Here is a 23,259-nt window from a genome sequence, read left to right as displayed (position 1 = left end):
AGTGCGTATCTTGCATCATCAAGGGCCTAAATTAGATCTCTAGTATTTTATGGCTCACCAGCACCATGGGCGTCACTCTGGAGGCCCCTTAGCACCATTGGGGTGGCCTCCACTGATCTCTAGGACCTAACATGGAACTGTCCAGCTTTGCTGGCCAAGTATCACTTGAAGTGACCTCCGGGCTGCCTCTAACACTCCATGAGCTTTATTTGGAGGCCCCCATGCCCTCTCCCCCCGAAAAAATAAAATTGTGACTGCAGTTGAGCCCAATTTAAATTTAAGTTGGGCATACGTGGTGAACTGGTGGAGTCCCAAAATCTCTGTGAGAGATTCTGGCACAAAGATGCTCCTAGGAGTACACGCCCAATACACATTAAAACAAAACAAAAAACCCTCTTTTTAAAGATATGATAAGTATGTATCTTCATGTTAGAGATATATACTAAGACTATTCACAGACAACCAGGTTTCCTTTAAAAATTCTGATGAAGAACTATATGGTTAGAAAGATAAGCCAGAGAACCAAAGCACATGCTTTGCATGCAGTGGTCCCCGATCCAGTACCTGTGCAGGCGTCATGTGATTCCCTGAGCACTGCCAGCATCAACCCCTGGAACCCTGAGCATTGCTGGGGATGACCCCCACAAAAGCTGTATATTACATACTACAGTGGGCAAAAGGAATAGGTAACGGGTGGGATTTTCTTCTATAAAAGACCAGACAGTGAAACTAGATTTTTTTGAATCATAAATTTTTCTGTCACATTAGTCACGCTTACTTTTACTTTTGTACAAAAACAGCTATATATAATTTGTCAGTAGATGCGCCTGTTTTATAATAAAACTACTTATAAAACACAGCAGTTAGATTTGACCTGTGACTCTTAACTCCTGGGTGAAATAAAATTGGCCATGTATGTGTTGGTTATTAAAGACTGATACAGTGAAAGTGAGGCTTATTGTGTTGTTGTTACTACTCTCAAAAATGTTTGAAATGTTCTGTAACAAAAAAGAAAAAACAAAAAAATTACTTTTAAAAAGTTTAGTACAATTAAAACACTCATTTGTTTATTTAAGTTCATTCTTAAACACTTTTATCTTCTAAATTATTTCTTAAACTAGCTTCACTACAGTCTTCCATGCAACAATCTGAAGAAAAAAATGCAAAAATCAAGCAGTTGCTTGTGAAAATCAAAAAAGAACTGGCAGATTCAAAGCAAGCTGTATGTACATTTCTCAGTTTCACATTTTAATAATTACTTACAGTGCATACTAACAGCTTCTAAAATTTAAGACCGTTATTCTTTAGGAAACTGATCACTTGATACTTCAAGCATCTCTAAAGAGTGAACTGGAGGCAAGCCAGCAGCAAGTAGAAGTCTATAAAGTAAGATTCCATTTAAGACTTAAAAAATAACTTTGCATATACAAGTACAGTTAATATATTTATGTGTGTATAAACAAATGCTTTCCCTTTAACATCCTTTATAGTTTTGAAGAAATAAAAGGAGAAAGCCAACTATGGTATATAACTGGCATTTATCATTTAGCTCAAGTTAGATTCTTTTTGGGTATAAAAAAATTAATAATACCCTAACGGGCTGGAGCTATAGTACAGCAGGTAGGTCGTTTGCCTTGCACGTGGCCAACCCAGGTTCGATTCCTCTGCCCCTCTCAGAGAGCCCAGCAAGCTACCCATGAAGTATTCAATATCCCAAAAACAGTAACAAATCTCACAATGGAGTCAGTACTGGTGCCCATTCGAGCAAATCGATGAACAATGGGAGGACAGTGCTGCAGTGCTACAATATACTAACATAGTGTAACACAAAGTAATTGGGGCAAAAATATAAATCTGTTTTGAAAATGGTAGTGCAGCCATAGAAGTTATCTTACAAAATAATTTTTATATTTGTGTTATTTGTATATATTTACATTATTACACTTTGATGTCTGCTATGCTTTCATGTATTATTTTGAGATAATCATTGAATTTTATAAGACAACAGTATGGAATTTTCTCATGATTGATTTTTTAAAATTGATTTTTATTTAAGGAAATTCTGTTTAGGTTTATGTTTTAAGTAAAGTCTATTTGGCCAGTGATTATTTGATTTACTAGAAGTTAACTGAAAGATTCTGCCACCAGATTCAACTGGCTGAAATAACATCAGAGAAACATAAAATTCACGAGCATCTCAAGACTTCTGCAGATCAGCACCAACGGACACTGAGTACATACCAGCAGAAAGTGACAAGTCTTCAGGAAGAGTGCCGTGCAGCCAAGGTATGTCCTCCACTGGGAAGGTGCATACCACTGGTGTTGTTATAAAGTAGTTCGAAGCTTACATTTAGTGTTTCTTGTTCTTTAAGAGTATTCAATAGATGATGACTTGGTTCTGCTCATCTGACTCTTAACCCAAATCTATCCCAGTCCTGTCATTTGAAAAACTTTTCCCGCTAAAAGGAAAAACATTAGTACATATTTCAACTTTGTTTTGTAATTCCTGTGTGTAAGAAAGAAAATACTTTAGCAAACTCTAAGAGAGGACCAGGGAGGTACCCGAGGGCTGGATGACACCTGCTGAGCACAGGGCCCGGGCCCAGCTCTGACACTGCCTGCTGGTCCCTCCCTGGCACCTCCTGTAGAGCCCAGGTGTCCCCCAGCACCACAAACTAAAGCATTTGAGTGTTACATTTCTTTGTGAGTGCTGAGTGTGAGATGATGTCTAATGGAATTACTGTGGAGGCCTGTTTTCTTTTCTTCAACATGCAGAAGAAACAAAACAAATACCCTTAAAACAACCCTCTGGTGTAAAGTCTAGCTTCTTAAATTGTGGTTCATGACCCCATAAGGGATAGCAGAACTGAATATGGTGACAATAGTTTAAGATTTCTGAATGTGCAATGACCAACAATCAGTCCAAAATTAAGTGCATCATAAATCTGAGCTGTTTCTGGCAGGACTTGCCTGTGCAGCCTTTCTCAGGGAAAAAGGGGCTCCAGATGGAAACGTTTAAAAAGCCCTCTCTAAAGACCCTAGCATCCTAAGAGTGCGTATGCAAAATAATGAGAAACTCTCAAAGACTCTACTTATGTGTAGTTAGAATACATACTGCTGTAGAATAATTAGAATAATTTCTTTCTAGAGATGCTGCTCTTGTGTAAAGTGATCTTGGCAAAATGGCCTTAGAAGTTGACAGATCATTTCAGGAAAGCAGACCAAGAATTTGAGTTTTCCCTTTCTTGAAAATTACAATTCCAGATACTTGATGTATTTGAATTATTTTTCTGGTTATATTAGGAGGAAATATAAGTAAATCTTTTTAATTTTTAAATTTTATTATTTTTTATGTAATGAATCACCGTGAATTACAAAGTTATTCATGATTGATTTCAGGCAGTGTTCCAACACAAGTCCCTTCAGCAGTATCCACTACCCTCCACCTGTGTCCCCAGTTTCCCTCCTGCCCCCGGCCTTCCTCCATCTATAGCAGTCACTTTTTTTTTTCTTTTTTCTTGTAGGAACCTTGGTTTACAATACCATTACTGAGAGGGTGTCATGTATGTCATTTTACCTCCTTTCAGCATAGTGTCCATCTACAGAGTGACCAGTCACCTCCCCCATTATCTGAAGGGTTCCTTTCCCCGCCTATTCAGCTGTTCTCACCATTTCCCCACCACCCCCCACCCCCAGTGGAAAGCTGCCTACTGAATACCATTTCTCATGCCCTGTTTCTATTGCCTTGGGACATTTGTTATTCTACTACTACGGTATTCCCCCGATATGTCACAGATGAGAGAGCATTCTGTGTCTCCTCTTCTGACTAATTGTTCTCAGCATGATACTCTCCAGATCCGTCCACATATCAACAAATTTCATGACTTATTCTTTTCTTACAGACAGGTAATATTCCGTTGTGTATATGTTCCCTAATTTCATTATCCAGTCATCTGTTTTAGAGCACTTTGGCCGTTGTGAATAGTGCCACAATAAACATAGAAGTGCAAATGAGTTTTGTAAATTTGGGCCGTTGGGATATATTTCATGGGGTGGAATTGCCAGATCATGTGGAAAGTACATACCTAGTCTTTTCTTCCCCCTTACTAAGTATGGTAGTTTTTAATTGAAACTTCCTTAGAAGGATGTGAGAAGAGAGAAAAAGGGAAAAGTATTGAAGAGAGAAAATGGGCAAAAACCCCATAGAGACAAGCAAGTGAAATATGTGTGAAAGGAAGAACAAGAACTTGAAGAACGAGCTAATTCCTAGTCTTTTAAGAAATGTTCATATTATTTTCCAAAACTGTTGAAACAGCCAGCAATCCCGCAGTAGTGAATGGGGTCTTTTTTCCTTCACATCCTTGCCTGCTGGTTGATACTCTTTTAGTGCCTGCCAATCTCTCCTGTGACATCTCATTGTTCTTTTGATTTGCATCTCCCTGATGATTAATGTTGTAGCATTTTTTTCATATGCCTTCTGGCCATTTGTATTTCTTCTTTAAGGAAATTCCTATTCGTTTCTTCTCCCATATTTTGATGGGGTTGGATGTCTTTGGATTTGTCTTTGTTTTTCCTGTGGAGTTCCCCCAGTGCTTTATATATCTTGGATGAGTGCTGGTCAAACAATTTCTCCCAGTCTGTGAGGTGTCTTTGCATCCTGGTCACCATTTCCTGTGAGGTGCAAAGGCTTCTTGATTTAATATAATACCATTTGTTTATCTTTGCTTCAGTTTGCTTGGTCAGTGGCAACTAGCTTCAGTACCATGGTGAGTGCTGCCTGTGTGTTCCTCAGTGTGATGTTGCAGTCTGAATCCATTTTGGGTATTTTTAAAATATGTAAATACCTTCATTTTAATTCATTTTGATTTGGCTTTTGTATATGGTGCTAAATTCTTTTTTTTTTTTTTTTTTTGCACGTGCTGACCAGTTTCCACCACTACTTGTTGAAGGGACTTTTCTTGCTCTACTTCATATTTCTTGTTCCTTTATCAAAGATAGTGATATCTTTGGAGTGATAGCACAGCGGTAGGGCGTTTGCCTTGCACGCAGCCAGCCCGGCCAAGCAGGGTTCGATTCCTCCACCCCTCTCGGAGAGCCTGGCAAGCTACCGAGAGTATTCAATATGCCAAACACAGTAACAAGAAGTCTCACAATGGAGACGTTACTGGGCCCGCTTGAGCAAATCGATGAACAATGGGAAGACAGACAGTGACTTATCAAAGATTAGCTTATCATATACGTGAAGGTCTGTCTCAGGATATTCAACTGTATTCCACTTATCTGAGCATCTGTCATTATTCCAATACCATGCTATTTTAATTACTACCACTTTGTGATACAGTTTGAAGTTTGGGAAAGTGAATGCCTCCCATCCTCTTTTTCCAAGGGTTGCTTTAGCTGTTGGGAGGGGTGGAGCATGGGAGTGTTATTTATATGAATTTCAGTAGTGTTCTATATCTTTGAAAACTGTCATGGTATCTTTATAAGGACTGCATTGAATCTATATAATGCTTCGAGGGATATTTTCTTTCTTTTTTTTTTTTTTTTTTTTTGCTTTTGGGTCACACCCAGCAATGCTCAGGGGTTACCCTGACTCTGCACTCAGGAATTACTGCTGGGAGATCATATGGGATGCCAGGGATCCGCCTGGGTTAGCCACATGTAAGGTAAATGCCCTACCAACTGTACTATCTCTCACCCCCAGAATATTACCATTTTGACAATGTTAATCATCGTAATCTATGAACAGGCAATGTGTACCTATTTTCTTGTATCTTGTTTTCTTTAAGTAATATTTTATAGTTTTCTCTGTGTAGGTTTTCACCTCTTGTTAAGTTGATTCCTAGGTGCTTGATTTTCTGAAGCACAATTATGAATGGGATTATTTTAAATTTCTTTCCCTTTTAATTCATTATTTGCATATAGAAAAGTCATGAATTTTTGCTTGTTGATTTTGTAGCCTGCCACTTTACTATACGGATCTGTTGTTTCTAGGAGCTTCTTTGTGGAGTCTTCAGATTTTCTAAGTATATGCTATGTGATGACAAATAGTGAGACCTTGATTTCTTCTTTTCCCTGTCTGGATGCCCTTTAACACCTGTTTGTTGCCTTATTGCTATGGCAAGTATTTTTAATATTATATTGAATAGAAGTGGTGAGAGTGGGCAACCTTGTCTTGTACCTGATATTAAAGGAAATACTTTCCATTTTTCTTCATTGCATATAATGTTCTCTGTGGGCTTATGATGAATGGCTTTGACTATGTTGAGGAAAGTTCCTTCAGTTCCCATTTATTGAGAATTTTTATCATGAATGGATATTGGATATTGTCCATTGCTTTCTCTGCATCTTTCTCTGATCATACGATTTTTATTTTTTCTCATTTTGGTATGGTGGAGCCAGATGGTCCTGTCTACCCGTCCCTGGAGAAGAAGACTGTCCCCCAGGTTGAGCATGAGGCAGCTGAACATGCAGCTGGGTCGCACAGCAGCAGACTGTGTGTGCTTATCACAGTTTCATAAAAATCTGTCTAAAATCCCAAAGATAGATAGTTTCATTATAAAAATGTGTGGTGGTAAATTAATTTACAATGGGAGAAGCATGCTGAGAACATCTCTTGTCAGACAAAACGATACCATTCAGTCTTTTTTTCAGGATGCTGGAGAAGAAGCCTAGCGTCAGGTGTACTGCATGCACTGAGGTGGGGTTATATTTCAGGTCTGAGCCCTGCACCCCTCCTTCCAGGGAGGGGTGAGCAGGGAAACAGAATGGCTGGTAAAGTGCTCTTTAGCATTGTTTATCTTTTTCATTTTCAGAAACAGGTTTTTATCTTAATTCAGTGAATAATCTGAAATAACTCTAGGATAATGTTCCAATAGGAAAAAAAAATATTTCTTCTCTTTTAAATGTTATAGGCAGAACAAGTTGCTATAACCTCTGAGTTTGAGAGCTACAAAGTCCGAGTTCATAACGTTCTAAAACAACAGAAAATTAAATCTGTGTCTCAGGGTGAGACTGAGGAAGCCAAACAAGAAAGGTAAAGTATTAGAAGAAATCTACAGGACTTTTCCCTTGGGGCAGATTCTCTGTTTAAGTATGCTGAAAATTCTACCTTTATTACATGGACTGTAGATTGTACATGTAATTTACCAACAAAAACAGTTTCTTTTTTTTTTTTTTTTTTTTTTTTTTTTGGCCTTTTTGGGTCACACTCAGAGATCCACAGAGGTTACTCCTGGCTCTGCACTCAGGAATTACTCCTGGTGGTGCTCGGGGGACCGTATGGGATGCCGGGATCAAACCAGAGTTGATCATGTGCAAGGCATATGCCCTCCCCACTGTACTGTCACTCCGGCCTCTAAGAGCAGTTTATTTTAGCTTCACTGTGTCTCCAGATAGCAATAAGAAAGTATCACTCCACGGGCACTACTGTGGAAACTTCATAAAGTTTGAAGTAAGCAGGAGACTTTGACTTACATCTAAATTGTTTCATCTTGTATTAGTACAATAATAATAGAAATTAAAAACATTAAATGTCTCTTAAAAATAAAAGACAAGTTACATTCTGCATTCCAATTGTTTTTTCCAAATTTGAAAATTTGGGAATAGAATAAAGCCTTGATGAGCTTTAATATAGAATTTGCTTAAAAACATTTTACTTGTTTTGTAAAAGTTTTAAATTAATGCTATTTAATTTTGAGCTAAATTTTTTAATTTTATGTTCATCTCTATATTACCTCAGATGCATCCAAAAAATTTTTAAAGTAACTTAATAGCCATCTCAGTTACTCTTTCAGTGACATATTATTTGATGTTTCTTAGCAAAGAGTGTATTGTTTACTGTATAGAATGGAGAGGTAGCTATGCAGGGCGGTGGTGCTTGACCTTACTGCTGCCAACCCCAACTTCTTTAATGAATAGTATATTGTGTAATGTATAGGGCCAAAGAGATAATACATGGTTTAAGTTGTTTTTGCATGCTTAAACCCAGTTTGAGGAAACTAGAGTGATAGCACAGCGGGTAGGGCATTTGCCTTGCATGTGGCCGCCGACCCGGGTTCCATTTCCAGCATTCCATATGGTCCTTCGAACACGGCCAGGAGTAATTCCTGAGTGCATGAACCAGGAGTAACCCCTGTGCATCACTGGGTGTGACCCAAAAAGCAAAAAAAAAAAAAAAGTTTGACCCTGATACTGTATAAGGTTTGCTGAGAACTGCCAAGAGTAAGCCCTGCACACCAAAGGGTGCCCCCCCCCCCCCCAAAAAATAAACGTAAAGGTAAAAGGTAAAGGCCCTCCCGTTGATCGTCGATTTGCTCGAGCGGGCCCAGTAACGTCTCCATTGGAGACTTTGTTGTTACTGTGGGCTGGAGCGATAGCACAGCAGGTAGGGCATTCGCCTTACAAGCAGCCAACATGGCCGACCCGAGTTCGATTCCTCCGCCCCTCTCGGAGAGCCCGGCAAGCTACCGAGAGTATTCGATATGCCAGACACAGTAACAGCAAAGTCTCCAATGGAGACGTTACTGGGCCCACTCGAGCAAAAAAAATAAAAAGTCTGCATAAAACTAGTGTACAGGTCACTTTTGTAAATTATCAAAATTAAACACAGAATAAGAGGTAGAACAATCTACAGCAAAGGTATGATGTTCATATTCTTAAGAGCTTCTCTGTTGAGGGGCTGATTACACAGCAGTTATTACACAGCAGTTAGGGCGTTTGCTTTGCATGTGACCAACCTGAGTTCTATCCCCGGCATCCTGTATGGTCCCCCAAGCACTGCCAAGAGTAATTCCTGAGTGCAGAGCTAGGAGTAACCCCTGTGCATCGCCGAGTAGTACCCAAATTTTTTTTAAAAGGTGGGAGGGGGAGCAAGGAGTCTCTATTTACAGTAATAATACATATGAGTCTTAGTAAATCTTTGAATACCTCTCAATGTTTGTATGTTTGTGTCTGTTACAGCGGGTAGGGCGTTCGCCTTACAAGCGGCCAACATGGCCAACCCGAGTTCGATTCCTCCGCCCCTCTCGGAGAGCCCGGCAAGCTACCGAGAGTATTCGATATGCCAGACACAGTAACAACAAAGTCTCCAATGGAGACGTTACTGGGCCCGCTCGAGCAAATCGACGATCAACGGGAGGGCCTTTACCTTTACCTTTTACTTTAAATATTAAATTTTGTAACTGAAATTTTTTCTTCAAGTTAGATGAAGTTAAATATTGAAAGATTTAAATAAATGTAGGGTTCATATTTTATGCAGAATTTTGATTTTAAACTATTATAGCATATATCTGACATTTCTTTTACTCTTAAACACTAACTGCATTTTAAATGAAACTAATAGTTTATTATATGTGTTATGACAAAATTAACATTTGTAGCTTTGTTTCTTCATGGACTCCTCTCATTACTTGATCTGATGTACCATTCCTTTTAATGGCTAACATCAAACTGTGAGACTTTTTTTAAATTCTAATAACATATTCTGTAATATAAAATATGTTACTTTGATACCATTTGAATATAAAATTTAGAAATTGTGACCTTTATAATTATAAATATATTTATACATATAATAGCCTGGCAAGCTTCCCGTGGCACATTGGATATGCCAAAAACAGGAACAACAAATCTCACAGTGGAGACATTGCTGGTGCCCACTTGAGCAAATTGATGAGCAACAGGAGGACAGTGCTACAGTGCGGTACTACGTATGATAGGCAGTATATGAAATTATATATAATTACAGTTCATAGTTATGTCTTTATAATTGTAGAATGCTTAAAATCAAGTGTGCATATAATTTTTGTGTATTTAATCTTAGACTCTGAATTCTTATGTTATTTCCTTAATACATCAATAGTAATAGCAAGGGAATAGCATTGAAAGATTGAATGATGAAGTAAAGTGTATTTGGAATCACAAATAACCTCTTTCAAATTATATTTCTGTTTTAGAGAACACTTGGAAATGATGATTGACCAACTAAAAATCAAATTACAAGACACCCAAAATAACTTACAGGTTAGCTTATCTGAACTTCAAACTTTACAGTCGGAACATGATACTCTGCTTGAAAGACATAACAAGATGCTACAAGAAACTGTGTCCAAAGAGGCAGAACTTCGGGAAAAGTAAGAGCAGATCTGACAATATGCTATTTCTTTAGAATATTGTGTTGCTCCTTGAAAATAAGGAAGAGATATTTCTGAAGGTTTTGTGAATTTTTTTTTTTTTTTTTTTTTTTGGTTTTTTGGGTCACACCTGGTGAAACTTGGGCTGGAGCAATAACACAGCAGTTAGGGCATTTCCCTTGAACACAGCCAACTTGGGTTCGATTCCTCCGCCACTCTGGGAGAGCCCAGCAAGCTACCAAGAGTATCCCGCCAGCATGGCAAAGCCTGGCAAGCTACCCATGACGTATTCAATATGCCAAAAACAGTAATGACGAGTCTCATAATGGAGACATTACTGGTGCCCGCTTGAGCAAATCGATGAACAACGGGAGAAGAGCACTGCAGTGCTACTTGGCAATGCTCAGGGGTTACGCCTGAGTTTGCACCCAGGAATTACACCTGGCAGTGCTTGGGGAACCATTTGGGATGCTGGGAATCAACCCCGGGTTGGCCGCATGCAAGGCAAACACCCTACCCGCTATGCTATCCCTCCAGCCCATGAATTCACCTTTTCTACCCTAAAGCTCTCCCCTTTTGATCTTGTTCTTAGTAGGTTTTGTTTGTTTTGTTTTCTTTTTCCTTTTGGGTCACACCCAGCTACGCACAGAGGTTACTCCTGGCTCTGCAGTTAGGAAACACCCCTGGCGGTGATCAGGGAACCATACAGGATGCTGGGAATCGAACCCTGGTTGGCCACATGCAAGACAAATGCCCTACCCGCTGTTTATTGCTCCAGCCCCAAGGATTTTTTTTTTTTCAGTAACAATTATCTGCTCATGAATATATGCCTCTCTTACAGCCTTTTAATTTATTTTTTATTCTAGAAGTTATTACAGACCATATTGCTTAAATAATGCAAGGTTTACCTTCAAAGTAATTCAGTTTTTCAGAAATACATTTGAAAAACTTAGAGTGTGCCAGTATTCTAAGTGCTAAAAACTATTGATAGCATTTTGAAATATCTTTCAGGGTCTTTTAACTCATCTAGAAATACAAAGACCATGGTTATCAGTGCCCCAATATTTTTCTTTAAATACTTCCTTTTTAAAGTATTTTAAAAAACCAAAAAAAAATTATATTCATAATTTTTCTATTAAATTGTAAAAGTGACTTCACAAAAATAATTACTCTAGCTCCTTTTTTTAAAAAAAAAGTAGAAGTACTGCTATTTATTCAGCCACTGATTAGCTAATTGAATTGGGCACGAACTCCACCTTACTTTTTCTTATTACATTTTTATTATTAAATCACCGTGAGACAGTTACAAAGCTTTTGGGTTTAAGTCTCTGTCATACAGTGAAACTCCCATACCTTCAACAGTGCCCATTCTCCACCACCAAAAACCCCAGTTCATTTGAAGAAAATCTCTCATACCCTTCAGGTTGTGTTCAATACAGTCAGAGAATATGGTTTTGAAGTCTGATCATGCACAGATTGTGAGCCAGCTGACGTCCCAAAATGAGGTCCTTCGCAGCAACTTCCGAGAGCAAGTACGACGATTGCAGGAAGAACACAGGAAGACAATGGAAACTTTACAGCAGCAACTCACCAAGGTGGAAGCTCAGCTTTTCCAGTTGAAGAGTGAGCCAAGTATTAGAAGTATGTTTGTATGTATGGAAGTGTTAAATGCTTGTGGTTTTGTGTTTTATTTCCCTTCATTTAATTACATTCTTCACAATTTTTAAGAAAAGAGAAGGTAAAGGTAAAGGCCCTCCCGTTGATCATCGATTTGCTCGAGCAGGCCCAGTAACGTCTCCATTGGAGACTTTGTTGTTACTGTGTCTGGCATATCGAATACTCTCGGTAGCTTGCTGGGCTCTCCGAGAGGGGCGGAGGAATCGAACTCGAGTCGGCCATGTTGGCCGCTTGTAAGGCGAACGCCCTGCCCGCTGTATTTTGAGAAATTCTCTCAAAGAGCTGGAAGGATAGCTCAACTGGCTGAGCTCATGTTTTGCATGCTGGAGACAAAGCACAGCTGGAGTGATCCCAACCACAGAATTAGGAGCAAGTTTCAAGCACCACCAGGAGTAGCCCAAAAGCAAATATAGAAATTTCACTTGGTGACAACCAGTATAAATTCTGTGGTTAATGAATTTGGGATTTATTTACTAAGAAGATGTTTGAACCCTTTTGATTATACTTGATTATAACCTCTTGGGATTACCGTTTTTCATGTATCAGTTAGTCTTTATATAATGTAGAGTATTTCCTTTTCTCTAATTCAGACTTACTCAGCCATTTTCATCTCCAAATTCCAGTTTTCACTGGATCTTCATTCATTATTGTTCTCCCATTGCAAGTTGCCAAATAGATTTCTTCTTGATTAGTTTCTCGGCAAGAGGATTAAAAACACTAATGTAGCAATTAACTTGGAAGATTGGCCAATACAACTTCTTCCCTTAAAAATTTCTAATTAGTTGGAGTTTTAGTTCAGTGACACCCATTATCTTCTGTTCTACTTCTACAAGAGATAGAAACATGTCAGCAAAGATAAGGCTCCATTTCATGTTAAATGTAACTTTGTACTTAATGGTGTTCCTTATGAAATGTCACCAGGGAGGTTGTAGTTATGGGCCACTCCTCAGGGCCAGAAATCAACTTCATGAAAACCTAATATATGCCAAGAGTCAACAAGAAGTAGCCAGCAAACGCTGTACAAGAATTTTTAAGCTAGGAATTAACATTAAAATAATAGAACATCTTGTTCTTAACTTTTGAACACAAAGTGAAGGGTTAGAGGGACTTACTTCATATGAGATCTTTGATCTTTAGATGCTCTCTCAGACCTTTTCGACTGGGTTTTGCAGGAAAATCTGCCCTGAGACATCTGCTGAATATATGTGTAAACTTCTCTGTATGCATCTCCGCTCGTGTTAATTATGTTATAATCCAGGGAGAAAAGGCACTTGCTGTTAACTAATTCAAATGTTTTTTGTATTCAATAATTCAGATGAAGAATATTAGATGAAAATTATATTTATGATTCAAATGAGAAATGTCCTTCACACTTTATATAAAATGCCACTATAGAGCATTAAGTAATTTTACATTTTAAGTAAAATAGTATATATTTTTATATTAGCTCATTTCTTTGGATTATCTTATGCGGTATCTCATAAATTACCATGTCAGTAAAAACAGAGGGCTAATGTTTAACAGAAAAGGAGAGGCAATTTAATGGAAAATAAAATTTGAACTTCAAAGATGATTCAGGTTAGCTGAGACTGGAAACAGTAGAATTGGTCATCAAAGGGAAGGTGGAGGAGGTCAGTTGCTTGCTAGTAGGTGGGAATTAGACATTGTTTATGGTCGATCCAGTTAGGAATATAAAGTTTTTGAAGTGTGATGCTAAGTATTTAAGATGCACAGTGTTAAATCAGTATACCTAAATTTTATTTTTATTACCTGGCATAAAGTTCTGTTCCCTAACCCAACCCTGGGACCCTGAAATAAGTCATTCTGATTTCTGTTTAATTTAGGTTTCTTAGATTTAATAAAGTGATATAGTTAGCTGTCTGACTTTATAGCTTTTTGAAATTTTTTTTATCAACAAACTGGAAACTTGACAAACCTGGATAATTGGCTGGTAACTTGTCCTGAATTCTACCTCATCATTAAAGATGTCAGAAGGCCTGATGGGGAGCCAGCAGACCTGTGAACAATAGCAGTCAATAAGAATGCCTTCTGAGCACTTCAGCAACTATGTTATATGAGGAAATAGATAGTACCAGAAGTACCTAATCAGAAATTCTCAAAACAATCCTCAAAAAAAAAACACTATTGTGTTTTTTTAGCTTTAGAAGTTATACCAGTTTTTCAGCAACAAGAGAACTCTATTACCGTGAACTTTGTGTTATCTAATATTTTATCTTACAGCTTCTCTCAAATAAAATTTTAGGAACTTTTCAAAAATCATTTTTATATTTATTTATATCTTATAGTTATTTAATTTCCTTCCATGTCATGTGTTCATTTTAATTTAATTTCTGCTATATTTTTATGATGAATTCTGTTAATGCTGAACCATCAGTTTAAGACAGTCTCACATCTTAAAAAACTTTAATAGGCCCAGCTTCTTCTCACCAACCTTTGAAGAATCTTCGGGAAAGGAGGAACACAGACCTTCCCCTTCTGGACGTGCACACCCTTACCCGGGAAGAGGGGGAAGGAATGGAGACAACGGACAATGAGTCTATGTCTTCCACTGGCACTCACACACAGTCACTGGAGCAGCTGCTTCACTCTCCAGAAATGAAACTCGGTATATATCTCTCTTTTACATTCATTTTTATTTAATTCTGCTGTCATGTCAAATTAATATTCTCACAGTTTAAATGCAATAGAATATTTCTTCATTGTTTGTTCATTTCAGATTAATTTCTTTCAGATCAAAAATGATCCTGCATGATGAAATTAATTGTGTGTGTGGTATGTTTATTTTTTCTTAAAGTGCAGACCCCATGGTTCCCTTCATCCCCGGGAAGCTCCACTCCAGAGTTCCCTAGAGCCTGCAGTCCTGCCCTCGTTTCTGTTAGGTGGCCATCAGAGCTGAGATTCCCAGGCATACCATGCAGGACAAGGCGAGGGTCTTGAGTTGGGGTCGCCTGTTGAGCCCAGGCATGAGCAAAACCAGAAACCTAGAGCAGGAAGCACCAGGCCAGATGTGGGCCTGGGGGGAGGTGAAGCCTGACACTCACTGAGGAAGCACCGTGCACTAAATTGGCCAGTTGCATGTGCCAAACGCCTTAACCTTACCCAGTCAGGGTCTGTGAGCTCACACCAGCATGAGGGGCTCTGATACTTGCCATGTATGCAGCCAACCCTGGTTCTGTCTCCTGACTGCGGGCTCCCCTGAGCACTGCCAAGAGTTAGCCTCAAGGTACTGTCTCCTTCTTCCCGCATGCCCCCTGAAAGAAACAAAGCTCCAAGCTTCTTTGTTGTTGTTCCTGTGAAATTTATTTTAATTCTTTTTTAAATTTAATCACCATGAGCTACCCTTACAAAGCTTTTATGTTTGAGTTTCGAACACCCATCTCTCCACCAGTGCACATTCTCCACCACCAATGTCCCCCGGTGTCCCTCCTGCCATCCCCATCCCAACCCTTCCCCTGCCTCTGTGGCAGACAATTTCCCCCATACTCTCTACTTTGGGGCATTATGGTTTCCAATACAGACACCAAGAGGCCATTGTGCTTGGTCCTTATCTACTTTCAGCACATATCTCCCATCCCGAGCAATCCCTCCATCGCTGACTTAATGAACCCTTCTCTGTCCCAGCTGCCTTTTCCCCCTGCTCATAAAGCTGGCTTCCAACTGTGGGCAAAGCTCCAAGCTTAAACCAGAAATGGAGAGTTGGAAATTCCTTTTCTCCCCTTTCCCTGAGAGTTGAAACTTCTATAGTATTAGAAATCAGAATAAACTATTTTTTCACCCTTCTAAGAAATGTACAGTTTTGTGAATTAGTAGTGCTATATTTGCCTTAAGTCAGTTTGGGAGCTTTTATTATTATTAATGTAATTAACATTAATGTTTATACTTCAGAAAGAAACCCTTTTCATCTTTCTGGAGTGAGGACTATTTCTCCACAGATGTTGATTGTGACATGGGTGGAAATTAGAGTCATGTGTCCTTGGGCCTTTAATACTGGTGAGGTGGAGGCAGCAGCAGTAGGTCCCAGGACCAGGATTGGCCTTGGAATTATGCTGACTTAAAGTTGTTCTCTCATCTACAAGATTTGATATTCTATCTTACAAAATTCTTCAGAGTCGCTGATAGTAAAGCAATACATGTTAATACATATTGAGCTAGAAATGCAGCTCAGTGGAAGTGTGCTATCCATCACATGAATTAGATCCTAAGTTTGGTCTCTGGCATCACCAAAAAAAAATTCATATTAACTCATTTATAAGTAAAATGACATGTATTCTTAAAACTAGTAAAATTGTATCACAAGCCTAACATTTCGGAATTGAGCACTTAAGAGTATGTATTCCGTTTTATTGTGACCTTTACAACAGAGACTCTGTGTTAGCTTTCAGCATGTAACAATTCTTAATATGTTGAAGAATGGGAGAGAGCAGATCTGTGTAATATTGTAGGTAAAACATCTATACTTAGGGACTGGAGCAATAGCACAGCAGGTAGGGCGTTTGCCTTGCACGCGGCTGACCCAGGTTCGATACCCAGCATCCCATGTGGTCCCCTGAGCACCGCCAGGGGTAACTCCTGAGTGTAGAGTCAGGAGTAAACCCTGTGCATTGCCAGGTGTGACTCAAAAAACAAAACAAAAAAAAATCTATACTTATTTAGCAGTTCAGTAATAGATGATTTTGAAACTGAATATTTGGAACAATATTTTGCAGAGCCTCCTTTATGGCATGCTGAATTTACCAAAGAAGAGTTGGCTCAAAAGCTTAGTTCCACCACAAAAAGTGCTGATCACTTAAACAGCCTGCTTCGGGAAACGGAAGCTACCAATGCAATCCTCATGGAGCAGATTAAGGTAAAATCAAAAGACTACCCTCAAGAAAATACTTGGCACCAACTCAGTTTGATTAACCCTTGACAAATACACACTTTAAACTTTCAAGTTTTCTGTATCAGACATATCTGTAATGCCCTCTTCATGCTACTCCATTCTGAAGGTGAGAGGTGCTCACTATTGGCAGGTTGGCGCTAGGCCCCACTCGGCAGTACTCAGACTATTCCTGGCTCTTCGGGAACGGCCCCTGCTGCTGCCTGAGGGACGATGTCTGCTGCGGGGGACTTGTACTGGGCACAGTGCCAGAAAGGCAACCCTTCAGCCCATATCAATCGTTTTTTAAAAAAATATTTAGAAACTAAACATTCTTTTTTTTTTTTTTTTTTTTTTTTTTTTGCTTTTTGGGTCACACCCAGCAATGCACAAGGGTTACTCCTGGCTCTGCGCTCAGGAATTACCCCTGGCAGTGCTCAGGGGACCATATGGGATGTTGGGAATTGAACCTGGGTTGGCTGTGTGCAAGGCAAACACCCTACCCACTGTGCTATTGCTCCAGCCCCGAAACTAAACATTCTTAAGTTAATTATTCCATACTTGCTGGATTGGGCTGGAGCGATAGCACAGCAGTAGGTCATTTGCCTTGCATGCAGCCAACATGGCCGACCCGAGTTCGATTCCTCCGCCCCTCTCGGAGAGCCCAGTGAGCTACCGAGAGTATCTCGCCCACACGGCAAAGCCTGGCAAGCTACCTGTGACGTATTCGATATGCCAAACACAGTAACAATTATCACAATGGAGACGTTACTGAGCCCGCTCGAGCAAATCGATGAATAACGGGAGGACCAGGACCGTGATTTGCTGGATTGATAGCACAGCAGGTAGGGTGTTTGCCTTGCACACAGCCGACCTGGCCAACCCGAGTTTGACTCCTCCGCCTCTCTCAGAGAGCCAGGCTACCAAAAGTATCTCGCCTGCATGGCAAGCCTGGCAAGCTACCCATGACATATTCGATATGCCAAACACAGTAGCAACAAGTCTCGCAATGGAGATGAGGCACATGTTTGCCTCAGCCTCAGCTATCCCAGATGCCAGAGCATTACTTTCTATAGGAAGCAGAAACAGGGAACCCTAAGATGGCTTCAGTCCTTGTTTTCCAGCCCCAATTGCCATGATACATTATACTTCTTTTTTTTTTTTTTTTTTTTGGAAAAATACTTTTGTTGGAGCGATAGCACAGCGGTAGGGCATTTGCCTTTACAAGCGGCCAACATGGCCGACACGAGTTCGATTCCTCCGCCCCTCTTGAAGAGCCTGGCAAGCTACCGAGAGGATCTCGCCCACACGGCAGAGCCTGGCAAGCCACCCGTGATGTATTCGATATGCCAAACACAGTAACAACAAAGTCTCATGATGGAGACGTTACTGGGCCCGCTCGAGCAAAATCAGTGAACAACGGGAGGACCGTGACCGTGACTTTTATTTCACTTCTTTTTTTTTTTTTCAATTTTTTTTAATTTTTAAATTTTTAACTTTAATTTTTTTTTAATGAATCACAGTGAGATAGTTACAGATTTACAAACTTTCATGATTATGTTTCAGTCATACAATGATCGAGTACCCATCCCTCTACCAGTGCCCATTCTCTAAACACCAGTGTTCCCAATATTCCTCCCACCACCTTCCCTCTCACTCTTCCCCCCACCTATGTGGCAGGCACATTCCCTGTGCCTGTGCCTGTTACGGCACCTTTTGCTCAAGTGATGCTATGAGTGAGTACACATTAAAGGATGTTTGCGGGCTCTCTGGGTGGCTCTCGCCACCCGCATTTCGGTGCTCTTGAACCGCTTCCCCACTCGGGACAGACGTTGCCTTAGGTGGACAAAGGAGGAACAAGGCCCAAGCTGGTTGGTGATCAGTTGCCATTTATTCCATCTCTGGACTCTCCCGAACTCTCTCCCGAACTCTCTCCCCAGCTCTCCCGCAGCTCTAACTCTCCGCAGCAACTCTCTCTCGCTCTCACTCTCCTTCTCACTCTCCTTCTCACTCTCCCCAACCCTCTGCCGTGTAATTCTTGCAACTGTCTCTCTCTGCCTCTCTCTATTCCTGCTTTAACTACCTCTTCTCTCCTCTTCTCTCACCACACCTCCCAAACACACCCCCTCCAATCGCAATCAACTTGTTTTTCAATCCTTACTTATCACCTGCAGCCCAGGAGGGCAAAACAACAGTTAAGGGGTGTGTTTCTCCTCTCCTTAGACCAGTAACTTAATTAACATCTTAAGTCTACTTCTAATATTTGCCATTCTGTATGGACACAGCAATAGACACATTTAGGCTTATAGGGCAGTTACTGAGGACATATTGCCACAGACTCAGACTACAGTGCTCCAGCTGGATTAATCATTCCTAACACCAGCAGGGTCAGAATGTAGTTATTACTTTTTGGATCATTACAGAATTTGTCCAGACCATGCTCTTACAGTTAAGCATTTTGGCACTTGGGCCAGGCCCATCTCTGTGCCAGGGTAGCTCACCGCTTGACCTGGGTCTATCCAGCCCCTCATCAGGACCCTGCTTTTGGGGATCTAGGAAGTAAGGGCACCTGAGACTTAAGTCAAGAGAGTAGATGTCTAGGGGGTGGTATTATCTGGAGTCAATTAATTTCCAAGTTACAAGCTTGTCTTTTTAACTGTCTTCCTGCATCCATACAAAAAGCAGTTGCTCTGAAATAACCATGCAAAAGACAGTGAGGAGGAGAGAAAGACAGTATTTACAAGTCAAGGAGTCTGATTAGGAGACAAGGTATTTGACAAGTTAGGGGAGCAATCAACAAACCCAAGCTCCCTGCGACCAGGCAGGAAGGGCAAACCAATGTTACTCTTTAGTTGCAGTAGATACTTAGTGGCCATCATGTTCTGTCCATAGTCTACTTTCAGCACACATCTCCCATCCTGAGCAAGCCCTCCAAGCATCATTAACTTGGTGATACATTGTATTCTTAAGGGAGCATCTTCCACATATTTCTGTGAGGACCAACTTAACCCCCATTTAATCTGCTATGCACTTCTAGTACTATATAGAACTTTCTCGTATACTTTTTTCTCTCTGTCTCCAACGACCCTCCCACCCACCCTCCCTCCCTCCCTCCCTTTTCTTCTCTCTCTCTCTCTCTCTCTCTCTCTCTCTCTCTCTCTCTCTCTTTTAAGGGCATTTCTAATACATAATTGAATTTATGTAATCTGCCATGTATAGCCAGAAACACCTAAAACCCACTTTTAATCATTTCCCTAACATCAGCTTCTCAAAAGTGAAATAAGAAGATTGGAAAGAAATCAAGAACGTGAGAAGTCTGTAGCTAATCTGGAATACTTGAAGAATGTCTTACTGCAGTTTATTTTCCTAAAACCTGGGAGTGAAAGAGAGAGGCTTCTTCCTGTTATAGATACAATGTTGCAGCTCAGCCCAGAAGAAAAGGGAAAACTTGTTGCAATAGCTCAAGGTAGGCCAAGGAAACTTTTGTGTTTGTTTTCTTAATTTAAACATATTGATAAATGTATTCACTTTATAAAAGTCCAGCTCCCAAAAAAAAATTAATTTGTTCATACAAATTGCACAAGCCTCATTTTAAAAAAAATCATTGAATTAAATCTTGAAAGGGGTGAGTCGTCCACCTTTAATTATATCTCAATAAAATGTTTTAGACTAAAACCCTGTGCATTAGGGAAAGCTCCTCTCTAGCCCACCTGCTTTGGAGCTTAGTGTTTGCTCTCTACCTCTGCCCCCATGGTTTTGGGCATTCCTGTAGCGCTGCCGCTGCTGGACTGAGGCCACACACTGGCTCCCCATCACTAGTAACCAAAGGTAGAAAAGGATAAAATTAAATAATAATTTTTTTGATTCTGTGTTTTTAAAAAACCTGTACACAGACATTTATGTAACCTTATTTAAAATAAAGAGTATATCCTTGATTGGTAAATAAAAAAATGGTGTAGCTTCACATTGGAATTTTAGTCAGCAATAAAAAGCATTGAACTACTGAAAACCACAGCAACAAGGATAATTCGCATATGCACTGGGCTAACTGAAAGAAATCAACTCAAAAAGCTATATACTATGATTTCAGAGAAGACATTGAAGGTTTCACTGACTGCACAGGAGTTGGAGAGAAGTTAACTTAGAAGAACTTGAAGTGATAGAAATGCACTATACCTCAGTTAGATTGTGGTATACCTGTGTGTTTTTCCTCAAAAGGATGAATTTCACTAAAATCATAATTTTAATAAACTTTATTTTAAATAATTTTTTAAAGTTGTTATTGGTTTAGTTTTGAGATTTACCATAAATCCATTAGCTTTAGATTCTAAACTAAGTTGTATTATCCTACATAAAGGATATATATATGTCCTTTTGTGCCTCAGATTTTATTTTAAATTATTTAATAGTGATGAACAAGAAATTCTGAAAGCTTGAGAAAAAGATTTGAACATCAAAGTTCAAATGAGATTAAAAATTAAAAATTTTTTTGTTTAATTTTCCAAAGGAGAAGAAGAAAATGCTTCTCGTTCCTCTGGATGGACATCCTATTTGCATAGCTGGTCTGGACTTCGATAGATTTATGGAAAAAACATTATTCATTAAACCAAACCCAGTTGGCGAAAAGAAGGTGGTTCATATCTATGGCTGTAACTCTTTTCAAAAAGTATATATACTCATGTCTGTACACACATACATATATATGTACATACATGTATTTGAACAAACATGTGTCAGGTATATTGAAAGTTTCCAGTTAAAGTAAGAGTTAGCCGGAAATGTTGGTCCTGTCCTTTTATCTCATCTTCCAAGTATGCTGCTAGAAGTGAAAAATATCAAGAACTAATTCACTCCCTCCCCTGGAATCTCAAGACCCACCTCTGTGAAACATAAATTTTAAATTTTAAGTTAAATTTTTGGCACTACACCAACTGAAAAAATCAGACTTTAAAAATAACATCACATTACTATTGTAAGGCAGACATGCAGTTACATTTTTATAAATTGTCAATATTTTGTTAGAATATGAAGGAAAATTACTGGTATAGTTGATGTTTTATTAAGGGACTGTAAGAATGCTGCAGTTATTTGAAACTAAGTTAAAGTATAACTTTGTTAGGATTTCAGACTACACCTGGCAGGTGCTTGAGGTTATTCCATGCTTTGTGCTCAGGGATCACTCTAAGCTACTTCCAGTGTGTGTGTGTGTGTGTGTGTGTGTGTGTGTGTGTGTGGAGGGGCAGGGAGCCAAGGTCGGCCACATGCAAGGCAAGTGTCCTACCCACTATGATCTCTCTGGCCCCAGAACTTAGTTTACTTTTCAATAAGCTCTTAGAGTATTTCAAAACTCAGTTTTAGAAGATTTGCTGTTAATTATCTTGTGAACTGATGGGACTATTTGATTGCCTGGGGTAATTTCATGAGTTCTCTTTAGACTCTTGTTAGGGATAAATGCTTGTGTGTGTAGTGCGAAGATGACATGCAGGACCTCACACATGTGAAGCACTCGCTAGCCACTGGTCTTCGTCTCTCGTCCAGCTTGGCTACTTCTGAGCCTGAGTCTGTTTTGAGAATTCTCTCATCTCCTAATAAAAATCTACAGACTGTCTTACTCGGCATTGTATCTCAATAGGAACCTGGTGCTTCCCATCAGAAGAAATTCTAGAATAACACCTTTAGATATCAGTGCTGTATGTTAACAGTTCTTAGCTCAAGATGGTGGTATAATAACCTATAATTTAACTGACTAGTTAAAAATTGTGTACTTTAAATCATAAATTTGATGACTGTTTTTAACTTTTGTTTAAAATTCACATACAGTCTATGTATGTGAGGTTCTCTTTCAATTCTTCCAATTTAGTTCTAGTTTTCAGACTCAGCTGGTGAACCAATACTAGTATATTAATCAGAACATCAGTTTCTAGTTTAGTTTTATTTAATTTGCTGCTGATGTATTTTGTTGTAGCTCCTACATCGTTCCTCCTGTTTTGAAAGATGAGACGTAACTTGTGAATGTATTAATGAATATTGGGTCTGTTAGAGATCTATTTTGTTTAGCATTTTTTGTTTAGCTTTTTTACTACATAAACTGTGAATATAAATGTATCTGTAAAATAAATTGTAAGTAATAGTATTTTAAAAATCATTTTTCTCATTATGCCATTTTAGTGTATATAAACTTGTTTTGAAAAAAATCTTTTCTAATGGATATAATAATGAAAACACTTTGGCATGTTAAATTATCATGATATGAATATTATTTCTTGGTTCCAGAAATGAGGGAATATAATTATTTTAATATTTTGATTAAATTATTAAGTGTACATTACATTTTCATGCCTACTCTTTCTGTTAGACATTCTTTGGCGTTGAAATTGGTTTATGTTTAAATTTCACATTTTCAGGAGTATGGTGCCACCAACAGGTCAACCTATACTTGCAATGGGAGTGCATCACATTCTGATGGTGTCTTCAGGCTTCCTGATACCCCAAAATTACCGCTGTGCCTTTGGCCAGACCCCCAACAACTTGGGAGCAAGTTTACCAAAAAATTAAACAGCCAGAAGCTAG

At 39.2% G+C, this 23,259-nt stretch overlaps 1 protein-coding gene across 3 annotated transcripts in view; it reads left to right on the top strand.

The window, feature by feature from the left end:
- Window positions 1-23,019, top strand: part of GCC2 (GRIP and coiled-coil domain containing 2) — a 63,495-nt gene extending 40,476 nt beyond the window's left edge. The window contains exons 14-23 of one of the 3 annotated variants that reach the window (XM_056114594.1): window positions 1,122-1,222; window positions 1,309-1,386; window positions 2,149-2,286; window positions 6,915-7,036; window positions 9,957-10,133; window positions 11,557-11,774; window positions 14,242-14,436; window positions 16,538-16,677; window positions 19,954-20,155; window positions 21,197-23,019. In XM_056114594.1, the coding sequence (XP_055970569.1) occupies window positions 1,122-1,222; window positions 1,309-1,386; window positions 2,149-2,286; window positions 6,915-7,036; window positions 9,957-10,133; window positions 11,557-11,774; window positions 14,242-14,436; window positions 16,538-16,677; window positions 19,954-20,155; window positions 21,197-21,267 (1,442 nt within the window). In that variant the 3' untranslated portion in view covers window positions 21,268-23,019. Of the gene's footprint in view, window positions 1-1,121; window positions 1,223-1,308; window positions 1,387-2,148; window positions 2,287-6,914; window positions 7,037-9,956; window positions 10,134-11,556; window positions 11,775-14,241; window positions 14,437-16,537; window positions 16,678-19,953; window positions 20,156-21,196 lie in introns of those variants that run through there. The other 2 variants (XM_056114595.1, XR_008792545.1) reach the window with 2 other exon arrangements.
- Window positions 23,020-23,259: the final 240 nt, after the last annotated feature.

This window comes from Sorex fumeus, unplaced genomic scaffold, assembly GCF_029834395.1.
Source record: "Sorex fumeus unplaced genomic scaffold, SorFum_2.1 ptg000026l, whole genome shotgun sequence".
Taxonomy (NCBI): Eukaryota; Metazoa; Chordata; class Mammalia; order Eulipotyphla; family Soricidae; genus Sorex; species Sorex fumeus.
Note: the sequence above shows the minus strand (reverse complement) of the source record. Positions and strands in the feature narration are given on the sequence as shown.